This window comes from Daphnia pulicaria, chromosome 3 (assembly GCF_021234035.1).
Source record: "Daphnia pulicaria isolate SC F1-1A chromosome 3, SC_F0-13Bv2, whole genome shotgun sequence".
NCBI classification, from domain to species: domain Eukaryota; kingdom Metazoa; phylum Arthropoda; class Branchiopoda; order Diplostraca; family Daphniidae; genus Daphnia; species Daphnia pulicaria.
This window is the reverse complement of record NC_060915.1, coordinates 8,383,800-8,398,443: the sequence shown is the minus strand read 5'-3', so window position 1 is coordinate 8,398,443 and position 14,644 is coordinate 8,383,800. Positions and strand designations below refer to the sequence as shown.

The 14,644-nt window shown below is 40.3% G+C and overlaps 2 protein-coding genes and 2 long non-coding RNA genes across 5 annotated transcripts; 3 read left to right on the top strand and 1 right to left on the bottom strand.

Moving 5' to 3' along the window:
- The first annotated feature begins 7,550 nt into the window (after positions 1-7,550).
- LOC124329223 (60S ribosomal protein L23) lies at positions 7,551-8,537 on the top strand. The gene is made up of 4 exons (XM_046788287.1): positions 7,551-7,663; positions 7,799-7,882; positions 7,957-8,085; positions 8,301-8,537. Exons 1-4 carry the CDS (start codon positions 7,651-7,653, stop codon positions 8,495-8,497), a joined length of 423 nt encoding a protein of 140 aa, XP_046644243.1. The 5' UTR covers positions 7,551-7,650; the 3' UTR covers positions 8,498-8,537.
- Positions 8,538-8,977: 440 nt separating this feature from the next.
- Positions 8,978-9,905, top strand: LOC124329217. The gene is made up of 4 exons (XM_046788280.1): positions 8,978-9,102; positions 9,328-9,461; positions 9,557-9,721; positions 9,781-9,905. The coding sequence occupies exons 1-4, from the start codon at positions 9,009-9,011 to the stop codon at positions 9,871-9,873; spliced, it is 486 nt and encodes a 161-aa protein (XP_046644236.1). The 5' UTR covers positions 8,978-9,008; the 3' UTR covers positions 9,874-9,905.
- Positions 9,906-10,364: 459 nt separating this feature from the next.
- Positions 10,365-12,645, top strand: LOC124329255. Of its 2 annotated transcripts, none has more exons than XR_006916685.1 (4): positions 10,365-10,485; positions 11,595-11,737; positions 11,823-11,975; positions 12,223-12,645. It is a non-coding gene; the product is annotated as an uncharacterized LOC124329255 (long non-coding RNA). The 2 variants fall into 2 exon arrangements; XR_006916686.1 differs by having other exon boundaries at positions 10,370-10,485; positions 11,622-11,737.
- Positions 12,646-12,715: 70 nt separating this feature from the next.
- On the bottom strand, positions 12,716-14,050 carry LOC124329277. Its single transcript, XR_006916724.1, has 4 exons — positions 13,799-14,050; positions 13,637-13,730; positions 13,245-13,323; positions 12,716-13,181 (listed from the first exon to the last, which is right to left on the bottom strand). It is a non-coding gene; the product is annotated as an uncharacterized LOC124329277 (long non-coding RNA).
- Between the last annotated feature and the right edge of the window lie 594 nt (positions 14,051-14,644).

Genomic DNA, 14,644 nt, shown 5'->3' with positions numbered 1-14,644 from the left:
CTTTTTCTTTTCTTGTTTCTTTTCTTTTCTCGTTTGGCTACGCTCTCGACTCAGACGTGCTGGTTGCGCCAGCAGTCCGTGAATGCATATGGCTATAGATCTATCTATCTATCTGCCGAGGCTGATCATCTGGCAGACGTGAAATATACAAGGGCCGCAGGGTGTTCCGTGACTCGATCCATCCCACCCGAAAAAATAAGAAAAAAGAAGCGAGCGAGCGAACGGAGTAAAGAAAGAGAAGGACACCATCATCATCAGCAGCATCGCCGTGTGTATCCAAAGAAGAAGAAGAAGAGGAATAAAATATAGCTTCAGCGATCGTCTGGGCCCGATTGTTTCGTCGGCAGATATGTACAAGGGAACACGCCTCATCATCATCCAACATCTCGGCGTTCCAGCCTTTTCCTTATTTTTAGTTTTTCCCAACTAAACAATAATAAGGGCCCCAACAATGTGGGTGGCCCCGGCCAGATATTTCAACCAAAAAAGAAAACTTGACTCTATACCCAAAATAATATATCCGTGTGTGTGTGTGTGTGTAGAGAGAGTGAGGGGGGGTTCCAAGTCAAGTTCCTTATAATACAGCGGACTGGTGCGCGCCTATAGCAGTAGGTGGGCCCACCTCAATTTTCGAAGGTTAAAAAAGGTAAGAAGAAGAAGAAGAAACAAGGGCCAGCCAGCTGAAGCCAGCTGAAGGGAGACCGCTCTTTTGCCCGCGTTTAGACAGCTCTACTGTACATGTAATGAATGAGGTCGGCCTTATAGACGGAAAACATTTCTGTGAAGATGTTGCCGTGAAGCAGCTTTCTTCTTCATTCCTTTCGGCCTCCTATTTCTTCTTCTTCTTCTTCTTCCCCTTTTTTTCCATCCTACCTTACAACACCTTAATGTTGAACATGAGGGGAAAAAAAGACTCTCGTCTCATTCCCCAGCGACTCTCGGAACCCCCCCGTTTCTTACTTTTTTATCTTGGACCATATCATTTTTCGTCGGAGAGAAAAAATAAAGAAATTCGAAACATCAGAAGAAAAAAGAAAAAAAAAATGAAAATTCTTTGAACATACGAAACCCGACAGTTCAATCAACTTCACCGTCTTTATCTTTTTCCGCGTTTGTGAATGCATTGTCTTTGTAATCTCTGCCTTGTTTCCAGCATATCATATCAAAATGCCGGGAGGGGAGAGATGCCGAATCACGCAGAATGCGCTCACTCCTTTTGTATTTTGGGCTGTCGCAAATCATCTCGCAGATTACGCATCGTGTCGTAATTACACACGTAACGTACATGTAATAAGTCAAAAAGTTGATTCCCCACTCGCGCACCAAAGAAAGAAGAGGAAGTAAACCAAGTGACAGAGAGACTAGGCAGCAGCTCACGACATTGGACGAGTGGCGAGGCGACGGCGGCGGCAGCGTCGGCAGCGACTCTGGACTATCGATCAAACCGACAGTTACAAATGGGACGTGTCTATGCCAACTAATGACACAAACCGTATCAGGGCGACATTTTTTTCCCCTTTCCTTTGCCGTTTGTCCGTCCGTCCGTCCCTCCCTTCCTGCCCATTTACGGACGGATGGCACACAGGGCGCAACACATACACACAAGACGCTAGGCTAGACTCTGTGTGTGTCTCATCCGACGGATGGATTTAACCCAAAAAATATCCCGCGCCCGTCCCTTTCATTTATTTCTATTAACCCATCCGATCGCTCTTTTCTTTGTCCATGACATTCACCTTTTTTGACTTGTACACGAAAATAATGTCAGTCCATTTTTCCCCGTGAAATCTGATTATTTTTGCTCCCGTCAATTCCCGAATCAGAAAAAAAGTAATACGGGATTTTCTCGCCACATTTTTTTCTTTTTACCCGTGTAACTGCTGCTATGACGTCGTAGATGATGGACACGGAAAATGAAGATGATGAAATAGAACTGGGAATCTGGCGCTTTTTCCTTTCTTTTTTTGGTATATAATAAGCCGCGTGTAAACTGTTAATAGAATTTTGCCATGATGAGAAAAGAAAAAAAGGGGCAACGACATGAAGGCATCTCATTCGCTGGGCTGATGATAATAACATGCGCAGACATTTGGGAAAGAAGAAAAAAGAAACAAGCCCTCAACTTTTTTTCTTTTTTTTTTAACTTTTTTTGGGCAACACCTCTGGCTCTTTTGTGCATTTGTGCAGCTGTATGTACACACGGCAGACACTATAGTGCTGAGCTGGGGCTGCTGGCATCTTCGTATCTTTATTCATCTCACAGATAGCACCAAAAACACCGAGCGTTGTAAAACTTATGAGTTTATTATTCTTCACGACTTAATAAGCCCTCTCTCTCCTTCTTCTTCTTCTTCTCTCCGGCTCGTCAGCCAATCATACACTCGTCTATCTCTTTTTTTCTTTTTCCTTATTTATTATTTCTTCCTCCTCTTTTGTTTTCTTCTTGTTATATTTTTTTCTTCTCCGCTTGTTTTTTCCTTCTCTCTCTTTCTCCCGTGACGCATGTATAATATGAGATATATAGCAGCAGACTGAATGTATATCTATGTAGGCACATACCTTACCTTCTCTGGTAAGACCGAGTATAGTCTAGTGTCTTCTTATCCTGCACTCTTCGGTGTGTGTTCCATTCCGAAGGGGATGAACAACAAAAAAAAGAACCTACGCACATTCAAAAAAGGAATGTCTGATGATGGCGACGGCGTGCGTGATGGGACCAAAAGATCCCGGCGGGCCAATAGCCAATCAGCTGGGACGACTATCTAGTTGTTGTGGGTCGTCCAATTTCATACAGCGATTTAGTTCTCTCTCTGCTGAGCTGCTGCTGCTGCTCTCCGCCGTTACTCCTCAAAATGGCGATGGCGAAGAAAGTCGATGGGAGGCGCCTTTACGAGTCGCCGGGGAAATGAGCTGTCAGCCAACTTGTATGCGTTTCAATTATAATCAGCAGCTTCTGATCGAGGGGGCAACCAACAACCAACAACCCAAAAAATTTAATTTGGAAAAAAAAGGTGAAACGACGTTGTAATAAACCAAACCCATCTTCTTACATTGGCCGTCTAAAAAAATAAGAAAATTGAATCAACAAGAAATGCTCAATTCTCGGGTGAAAGTCTATGCGTGACAATCTAATCTGTAATTGTTTCCAAACAAGAAATATACTGACGAAATTGTATTTTTTTTTTTGGGGGTCGGGGAAATATTATATAGAGGTGGTGGCCGTATAATGTGCATCCCCAACCGAGGTGTGTACGCATCTAAAAATCCAGGCAAATGGTGTGCAGCACCCATTATTATTACAGCAGTCATATACTACGCCGACACGTATATATACGGTAGGTAGGTGTATACCAGGTGGTTTTATGATTTCAAATCTATTTGGAGCTCTTGTTTCGGGTTTGCAGACACACGTAGCAGAGCAGCACACCGCCATGTATATCGCCGGAGCACTGGCTCAAGTGGTTCCGCCATTCACATGCGCTCACGATCGTTTCACTTTATTTGATTTACTGTTAATTGGTCCGACAAACAAATAGCTCGAGAAAACAAAAAAAAAAAAACTTTTTCCACAACAACGCGCACGCGGGTATACAAGCAAATTATAGATTGGTGTTTTTTTTTTCTCTTTGCCTCTAGCCAAAGTCAATGCCGTCACGTAAATATTTCCCATCAACTTGTTTTTCCCTTCTTTTGGCATCGTGAATTTTTTTTTTTGAAATCTAGTACGAGGGAAAATGGATCGGCAATTTGTTGTATATCCATTGTCTTGTCGGATGGGGGGGAGGTCAAGAGGCCCCTTGATTTAAAAAGAAAATAGAAAGAACAATTCCTGAAATCTTGATGGTAAAGTTGTTGAAATGAAGCTCTTGAAAGACTTGACGCATTATGTAGATAGCGATCGGTTTTAGGGCTGGCTGGCTGGGGCTGGCGCTGGCTGGGGCTGGCTACATATGCATCCAGCAGGAGATTTAGGGACCAGGAACCAATCAGCTATGTTCACACGCCATCTATGTATTTATTTCATTTTCTTTGGTGAATGCATAATGCAGCCCAACAAAGCAGGGGGTGCCCCTCTCTCTCTCTCTCTCTCTCCATGCACAACACACACATGTGCCTTTTGCGCTGGGGTTTTTCGCTCTGCCCTTATCTATCCGTTGGAAATAAGAAGAGAAAAAATAAAACGAGCGATGCGTGCACGCCGAGCTGCTGGGCTGGCTGCTGCAGCCGACTCCCCTCGGATTCAGAAACGGAAAATAATGTGAAGGGGGGCGATGATCACGCAAACGCCAGAATATGTAATCACAGCCAACAATAGGCGTATCGTATATGTTAATACATTCATCTGTCTCTCTCTCTCTCTCTCACTCGCTGATGCTTTCGTCTTATACGTGTGTGTGTGCTGGATGGCTGGATGGCTTCTATTCGTTATTTCTGGCTGTCTATGTGATGTCCGATCCATCGCGCCGCGTGTGGTTGTTGTAGCCTTCGCTCTTGTATTTATTTGACTCTCTCGTTCGTTCGTTCGTTTTGGGGCTGCGATGGGCCATCGGCCGAGTCCCTGCCCAGCGACTGTCGAGATATGAGGGGAGAGGCCCTGATGTCATGTCGTGCATGCGCGCTCCATCGACGTCTAAGGCCTAACGTGTATGCAAATGATCTGGCTATTTGCACGGCTATTTCCTCCTGTTGGCGCGGATGTTTGACAGTTTTCTGGCCGTCCGTTTTTCTTACACCTTTCCCATTGGCCCAGCAGATGGTCTTTGCATCACTTCGATATATAGTCCGACGTGTCGAGCACCAACAAATAGATTCATCTCGCCCTTTACACGCCACATCACTTGGACGGCCCAGGCCTAAAGACACTACACCATAGGCCCTAGGCCTGTATGTGTACACTTAACAATCACTCGGCTTATCAAACTTCTCCGTTGCTGCTGCTGAGCTCTCTCATTCATTTCTCTTATCGTAGATATGATAGTAGTATGTACATGGCCAACAGTAATTTGTGACTGGCTGTAATCACGAAATTACTCTTTTCGGTACTACAGGCTACAGCTGGCGATTGATTATAGAGGTTTCAACTAAATCTATTCTCACGCTGCCCAAACCCTTGCTGGTCTTGTGTTTTACACACCAGCCAAATGTTACCGAATTCAAATGGAAATTTGGTTTGTGAAGGATGGAGACAAAGTTGAAACATTTCCCAACCAAATTAGAAAAAAGGAACTTGTCAAGAAAAAGATATTTGCCGACGGTGATGTTCAAGTCGGCCGGTGCATTATAGGATTTGACTAGGTAACACTTGGCCACATCGTTGTATCAGAAATTTAAAGCTACATACAACAAGTCCTGAATAATAATAATAATAATTAAAAAAAAAGAACGAGATGTATATAAACATTGCGTATGCCGGTGCATTGACCACATCGTTGAGTTGACTCGTAAAAACCGCCTAGAACTCTCTCTACATTTACAACTAAATAAAGTATTGGCGGTTTCAACACAAGCTAATAAAAATTCGTATTTTCTTTTTGGCCGGACTCGGTGATCGAAACATCCTTCATAAATCTCTCTCTTTAAATTTATTCCTATCGATTTAAATATCCGTTCGATTTACTATTTGCATTGCGCACGGCGTGCGCTGCTGCGCCGCCTTGGCGTGGAAAGCAAATTTCTATTGCGATGACGACAGGAAGTGAAGTAGTGAGTGTTTTTAATCTGGCGAGTGCTGCCGAGAGCCGGAACAGGCTCGGCACACGGGCATACAGGCGCTGATCGATCGAATCTCGTTGATGATTCGGCGGCCAAAACGAATAGTCGCCGGAATCAAAAAATATACACAACCAAAACATATCGGGGCGCGGGTTGCGACTGCCACATCGCCTGCTGAGGTCACTGACAACAGAAATCTAAAGCCAAAAGGTCAGGAATCATTCAATTTCAACCTCTTTCTCTCTCTCTCTCCCCCCTAGCTCACAACAACAACAACAACAACATATATATCTCATCCCCCTATCCCCCTGCGCACTGATTTATTGTCACGACTCATGCAGAGAAGAGCAGCAGCACAAAAAAAGATCCTTATCTATTCCAACAATCGTATAGACATCACACACAAAAGCTCGTCCATGAATTGATTCGGATTTTCAAACAGATAGCGCTAGATAGATAGTGTCTATTTTTATTATTTTTCGTCTTATTATACATCCTTTTTGTTGCGTCCAGGGTGAGGGGGGGGGGTGTGTAAATAAAAGGTGGTGATTGAAGCAGCTCGACTTGTGTTAGATGTTGCGGCTGCTGCTGTGTGTGTCAATCGCTTTTATATTATTGAGGCAGAGGGGGGAAAATATCCAAAAAGCCAAAGTAACTCGGGTCTTGAAGAGAACGTTGGTAATTCCAGGCAACGGTATATATACACTACTTATAGGTGGTTGCTGGTTGTGGCTCCAATCTGTGACCTTTTGTGAGCGCAAACGTCAACCGCGGCGCGAAAATAGTCAAACAGACCCACGCACGATTATACAACAACCGCCGTTGTTGTTGCATGTGTGTGTTCGCCGCGCTGTGCGGTGTGTGGTCCACTTGCGAGTCCCACGTATAGTGTAAATGTATTTGCCTTTTTTGTGTTTTCTTCTTCTTCTTTTCCGGCCGCAAAAGGACAAATCGACGGCGGGCGATGCGGTGGAAGAAATGCCGAAGAGGGTGGAGGCGAAATGTAATCAAAGGAAAAGCATGCGAACAGCACACACTCTAGAATATAACCATCTCTTGTTTGTGGTGGTGTTGTTGTTTCCCCTATTGGAGGTGATGAAGTGGAAGTGGTGTAATGGGCACGGAAAAAACAAAACAGATGGTTGCCCATTTGTTGTTGTGAGCGCTGTGCGCTTCCTTCCCCCAACTTCTTATTTTTTCTTGACTTGTTATATTATAGGCGATGACCTTTCGTGGCTTCTTTGTTGTGCGTCTGCTTTTGGTAGTTTCATCATTCTGATTGCCACCTACCTATACAGCAGACATCCCTTTTTTTTTTCCTTTTTCTTTTCCAGATATTGTAGTTGTAGTCTAATAAATACACACGCCCAAACAAGATAGGACCATTTGTACTTGTTACTTTTAGATTAGGCTGCTGACAGCCCCCTTCCTCGAGTCTTTTCTTCAATTTCCAAACAAACTATTAAAGAATTGTATTTTCTTTGAAGCTCTGAAATGAGGAGTTTGAAAAAAAAATATGACTCGGCAAATCCAAGGAAGCAGTGAGAAATAGACTTAATTTTGAGAGAAACACTGCTTTGAATTTGAATATTTCAGCCGCCTCACGTCATCTAGTGGGTGAAATTTGAATCTCACAAAATTTCGTGCCGGGCAGCTAGCGACATCTAGTTTTTGAAGATATTCGCTAAACAATCGTTATTAAGATTTTATTTTATTTCTAATTTTTGATAGTTTTGAGACATTAGAAATACAATTTATTCATTCCAATAAATTCTATTGAAAATTTGATCAATTTTCGCTTCAAATCAAGTAACGTAATTCAAAAATGATTGTCGCCTAATAAAAATGTCTGGCATCGCCTAGGTGGGCCCCGGGCCTTGTTCGCCTGCTTCTCGTCTTCTCGGTCTCGTTTCAGTTCGAGACTCTTTCATTTTCAAGATGTCTAAGCGAGGTATGTAGTTCTCTCTATTTCATCGCATTTGATCTTAAACATCCATTGACTTTGCTTATTTTCGATGATTGTTTATCGTGTTGAACTTACTTTAAGAGTGTTTAAATGTTATATTTGGTTATTTCATGTGAAAAGGACGTGGTGGAACCGCGGGTGGAAAATTCCGCATCTCTCTGGGTCTCCCAGTGGGTGCCGTCATGAACTGTGCTGACAATACAGGTAAGCCTAGTTTTCAACTATACAACTTCCATGTTCATGTTTAACTTAACGTTATATTTATCTTCAAAATTTAGGCGCAAAGAACCTGTACGTTATTGCAGTTTATGGCGTTAAGGGTCGTCTTAACCGCTTGCCTGCTGCTGGTGTTGGAGACATGTTTGTTGCCACTGTGAAGAAGGGTAAACCTGAGCTCAGGAAGAAAGGTATAACATTTAACTACTATTCTTGTAAACCCCTGTTCATTTCATTTGAGTGGTTGTTTGTCTGCCATTCATTACATGATAAGGGGTAGAAAAAGAAATGTCTTAAACTCAGGGCTTCAAATCATGAGGCTGCTTGACCTGTCGGCACTGACACTTATCACTTAATTATTTTGGATCTCATTCTGAATTAATTTTTTGAACTTGTTCCTTTTCAGTAATGCAAGCAGTGGTTGTTCGGCAAAGGAAGCCTTTTAGGAGGAAGGATGGAGTGTTTATATACTTTGAAGACAATGCAGGGGTGATAGTCAACAACAAAGGCGAAATGAAGGGGTCAGCTATCACCGGACCTGTTGCAAAGGAGTGTGCTGACCTGTGGCCTAGGATTGCATCCAACTCCAGCAGCATTGCTTGAACACTTCGTTTTATGCTCTGTATTCCCTTTGAACATCTGGCCTATTGAGCATAAATACAGTTCATCCTCAAAAAAGTTGTTGGAGTTTTACACTAGCTAGGTAGTAGTACTAGGGCTCTAGGTCGTCTTCTGATTTCAAATCTGAAAGCTGCCTCACATCCTAATTTATGGCTGCTCTATTTCTAACTGAAGAACCTATGATTGTTTTAATTCATTACCTTAAGTTAATTATTCACATGTTCCAAGCTAGAATGGTTAAATCTTCTGAATCGGCACACTAGATTCAATAGGGTAAATTTTGATAAAGAATTTAGTTGCCAATATGACATAACTAGAATCAAGATTGTTCCTACTTATTCCACACAATTTACATCAAGTTTATTCAGAAATTGTTTCTGTAAATATTGAAACTGATGATAACCAAACTAATATTTGAAAACATTTACAGATTATTTTTTCAAACACTTGAGTATGGAATATGGCTTAACTGTGGGAAATTAGGAACATAAATATGTCCAACTGGGAATTTTTGTGTACCGGCAGTATCGGAACCCACTGCACTACATTGCTCATGCCGTGTGATAAGGAACTTGAACGGGGAAAAGGTTTATTATAGTAACCCTACGTTATCAACTGGTGAATGGTGTAGGGGCTTTTTTAAAGTGTTTAGGTATCAATAGATGTAAAAGAAAAATTTGAGCAATCTGATCTCGCAACCAATATAAAAGGCGTGCGATCGACGAACGTTATTCACTCTAGATTCTCTTCTTGGTCTTATTGAAACTTATTAAAAATGTGCAAGTTTTTCGCTGTATCATTGCTTATTATAGGCTCTATTTTGTTGTGTCCCTTACCGTCGGAATGCAATCCCACGCGTAATTTGAATAATTCTTCTCATCCCAAGACACATAAGGCTCCAACAAGGATTGAAAGTTCGATAGAAAGAATTTCAAAATTGGGACCGGTAAGTAACTGCTTCAATCGCCCATTGTCAAGTTATTCTGATAAAAGTATCAATAAAAAATGTATTTAAAATTTTCTATTTTGACTACATTATAGTTGTTGTCTGGATGCCCATTTACCCTCAAGCTCAATCAAATGGAAAATCGAATTCCGTCGACGTTTTATGAAATAGAATGCCTTCACTGCAACAAGTGCAGCAATCATGGCTCCAACTCCAAGTGCACACAACTGGTGACTGAAATGGAAGCCCTGTTTCAACGAGTATGAACATATTAGAAAATCGTACGTTTTAATCTGTTATAATAAATTTTTTTCCACAGGCGGACAACTCTACCTGGATTGATACATTAATTGTAAAAGCCGGATGTCATTGCATGCCGGTTTTAGGACATAGCTCAAACACTAGAGTTTGAAAGTTGCTTTTTGTGAAGTAAGAGAGTCTGAGAGTGTGATTAATTTAATAGTAAGCTTTTATTTTTATCCGTACCTATGGTTTTCTTCTAGTGAATGTATGTACAAATCCATTTTTTAAATGTTGTGTTTCCTCAGTTACCGGACAAATATTATTTGTATAATATAAATCGAGAATAAAAATTAAAAACTGACCCACTGGTAAGTGTGAAATTATCTTTTTCAAAAAGGCTTACAAACAGGGTTGGGCACGGTAATTTAAAAAAAGTAACGCGGTGATAGTATCGATATTGAATTGACGAATTTGTTAAAATTTATTATTGCGGTTAGTATTATTGCGGTTAGTATTATCACAGAATTTTGAGTGAGTACCGCGGTCTTTTTCCCGTTTTTTCGTCCCCACTGGTATATCGTTAGTTGTCGATTGCCACACTAGATGGCCATTCATTGATGATTGCTCATTTGTCGTTTGCGACAATAGATGGCTCTAGCGATTAACTTCCCATTGCCAGCCTAATGAACCTATGTCCTATGCTGACATTCCACAATCGTCCTAACTCCTAAGTCAACTCAACTTTCTCAACTTAGTTTCCCTGACATTCGTCATAAAAATGGTAACTGTTGCTTGTATTCATATTCACTGTAGGCAGCGTACGTACGCCGCAAGGTACCCGAAGGGAATGTTAAGGGTATACTAGTTGGTATAGTAGTATTGCTGTATTGGTATAGTTTTATAAAGGCAGAGCTATAGAATAGTTATAGAATAATAATAATATTCTGTTATAAAGGTAGGCCTATTATTAAGATTAATTAATAATATTTAAAACAAAAATGTTATGCCCTTAGTTTCCGGAGAAATTTAATATGCAGAAATCGAGAAAGAGATGAAAAGCATATTTCCGCATGTTTCTATCCAAACATTAAATACAAATTCAATTCCAAAAAACCTAATATGATATGGCGCGGCGTAAGGGTAAGGCGTGACTTTGGTGCGGCGGAGGCTTCGCCCCGCCACCCCACGTCACACCGGATCTTGTTAAAATTAAATGTAAGTAACTACCTATCAGCACTTCTTTTACTGGAGATTGATAGCGTTTAAATGATAACATCGGATAACATACAGTTACTTATATTCTATCGTAAAATATTACTCCAACAGCTATAGTCGCTATAGTTAGTGATTACGAAATAATAACACTCGTTTTGAACTATAACCGACAGAGAACACAGTACTACTTTGACTATCAATTTTATTTTATCATACGGGCTTCAAGTCGATTGTCACGTTACGTTTATATCCTGTCAGCTGTCACATGTCTCTGTATTATTGTCTGCTGTAACAGCTATTGAAATTCTGTCAAAAAGTAACAAGAACTCCGTTTGATCAAACGCCTCAATCGATTGCAGCCAAATTTTCAAAATAGATGTAAAAAGTTGTAAGCTACCGATTACTCCCATTGAAATGCAATTAAATTGTTGATTGCAATCAATAATTGCCAAAAACTAGTGCATCCATCTATATAGTGTTACGATAACTGCAAAAAGCCATCTGTGTAGTGTTACGAGAACTGCAAAAAGCCATCTGTGTAGTGTTACGAGAACTGAGGGTGCCCATGTAAAAACCATACCAATGTAAACCATACTGCAAACGAAACTTTGACCAGTAACCCTTCGGGTAATTTAAGGCTGTTAAATGCAAATTTTGTGTGTGGTGCATTTACAGATACCATAGCCTTAAATTTATACTTAGCAATTCCATCTGATAAAGTGGTCTGAAACTGTTCCCAAAATGTCGTCTCTTGCTGCACGTACCGGCTTTGCGTTTCGTCACATGTAGAAATACTTCGCAACAGTAAAAATGCTTATGTTGGTGTAAATGTAACCCTAAGGTTACACATTTATTTATTGGATGACCTTGTTTCTGATAGAGTTTTTATTTTTCTATTAACAGCATAGTGAACTCTGAGCTTCTTCATTGCAGTCCAATGCGCTGTGCAGTGCGATTTGTTGCAGCCAGCTGGCAAAAGGTGTTCCTCTTGCAGGCTTGCTACCTGTACTGTTTGTAGTTTACGTCACATACAGAAACACTTCCAAACAATTAAAAGTAATTAAGTTGATCGACTTTTTAACAGTAAGGCTACACATTTAATTCGTTGATTACTAGCTCTTGCTTAGTATTTGTTGACTTTTCTTCAGTTAAGACTGTTTTAAAAGCTTGGCAACTGTTGATTCCTTTGGAATGTTTGTAAAAGTAATTATTAGATTGCCTAGTTTAACTATGCTTCTGTTATTTTCTTATGTTATACATAATTTTTTTTCTGATATTATTATTGATTTTTTTCCCCAATTAGGATTAACAGCCTCTTAAAGGTCTGAGCCTCTTTGTTGCAGTCCAATGTGTACATGAATTTTGTGCAGCCAGCTAGTGAATGGTGTGGTGAGCTGTTGCATGCAGACTGTGGTGCTGGTGTCGTTCGTTCATTTAACTATGGACCGTTCAGTCGTTCGTTTATCGTAAGAAATCTGTCACTTGTCGTAGGTGTGTAAAATTGTGTCTACCAGGTGGCAAAGTAGGTTAGCATTTAGTTCTTGATGTCGGAGACAAGTGACATCTTATTTTGTGCCTCTAAATAAGTTCTTTTGTGGAAAGAACTTGTAAAGAGTTGTAAACTTTTGTTCATTAAACATAACAGAAATTCCCTTGCTTTTTAAAAAGGTGAAATGAAATCTAGAGACCGGACGGTCTGTTTAATAAATAAACCATATACAATATTTATTATTACACATTACATTATTTCTAACATAAATGCTCACATATAATTAGGTATTCAGTGAAATTTATATAAAATAATTTATTAAACAGACCGTCCGTTACAAACTGCTGCCAGTCAAGCAGGGGGAGACACTGCCCGACTGACTCGACCAGGGAGATTACCCGGCCATGGTTAAGAGAAACCGGAAAAAGAGCGAAGAGAGCTGAGGAGCAGTTATTATGAGAGCAGTGTATCATAGTAGGCTTCCGGCTTAGACTCATGACCCTCCAAAAGATTTCATCGAATCATGCGCCTTGCAAGTCCCCGTTCGACCAAACATCTCCCTTCCTCCTGGTTGTCGCAGCGAGTGAGTGACCACCGGCGGGCGTTGGTTAGTGGTTATTTAGGGAAACAGGGCCACTGAAGAAGGGAGCCCAGATATGCACTTGTAATTTATTAAAATTTATATAATTTATCGATCTTGAATTTCAGCGCGGCCAACCACTCGTCATTTTCCGTCAATTGATAAAGTCTATCGAACAGCCTCGAGGGTAAACCTGAAAAAAGAATTAAGAGATTAATTGCGAATGCAGTAAATTAAGAAGATCAAGGGAAGATACCGGAAACAAATCTGCCATAGTTATTGGAGGAATGAAATCCTTGAAGTATTATCTCCTCACTCTCTCTTCAAAAGTTAACCTGAAATAAAAATAAATATAGAAGAAACTACTCTCTTGAGCAGTGTCAAAAATTTGAACAGACCTAAAAGGAAGGGAAACAAATTTAAAGGAGTGCCAATTTTGAACAGCAAAAATTCCTTGAATAAACTAAAACAATGGTCTATTAATTTAGTTATAGACTGTTTATAGTTAATAGACCATGCTAAAACCCTCCCATCCTGGTTATCACAGTGGAAGCATGACTAACAGCTGGATTATCATGAGTCGATGGGAAAGGGCAAAAAGCAAATAAGGAAGCACAGGTATCGTATTAATTTATCAAATCATATTACCAAATGTTGCACCAAGTGTTCTCTTCCGTTCATGGCAAGATCAGAATCGTCAGATGTTGCCTTGTTGCTTGTTGATGTTGGCCAATGAGCAATACTAAGAGAATACAAAGACTTTATCCATTAATGCTTAATTTTCTATGCAAAAAAGGTCACACAACTTACAATTGAATTTCAGGCTGTTCAGTGTTAAGTCAAGAATTGATATCTCCAGATTCTCGACCCTCCCAACATCGTTTCGATTTCCATCTTGTTAGACTAAAGTTTTCTTTTCTCTCCTTCCTCCTTATTACGAGTTTTGGTTGAACTCTTTATCGACTGGAGTTTTCTTTAATAGCTCCGCGTTAAATAAAGCCGAACGATGATTTCTGGCATGGTGATTTCTGGAATAAACACTTCCTTCTGTCCAGAACAAAATGACGTGTAACATGCTGTCTGCTGTCAATGGCTGAAATGCGCCATCTAGGGACAAATAAAAATAGAAACGTTAAAATATTGTCGGCTACCTTATGTTTAATATGTTATCATAGCTGCATAATATGTATAAATACAGAGATAATCAATCTGACGTTGCGCTATCTATTATCCCTACATAACGTATTGCTGGAGCGTTTAACGTTGCGCTATCTCATACATTAATCTCTAATCTTAATCTAAACCTACCACTGAGCCTCTCTTTATGACTATGCTGAACTATGTCAGGCCGCTAGTCTCTGTAGTCTAACGTTGCGCTATCCTATTGGGGTTGCTGACAGTAGAACTCCAAAGACAGAAGAAATCCACCGACAATAGAAACCCAATATTTGAAATAATAATAACAAATTTCTTTGTATGCGACAGCAGAACTCCAGCGACAGTAGAACTCCAAAGACACAAGAACTCCTTTTTTAAATATTATCAAAAATACCCGACAATAGAACTCCAGTGCCTGACAATAGAATTCCAATTATTTTTTAATTATTTTTCTGTCCGACAATAGAACTCCAACGATTTTCAAAATATTTTCATGCC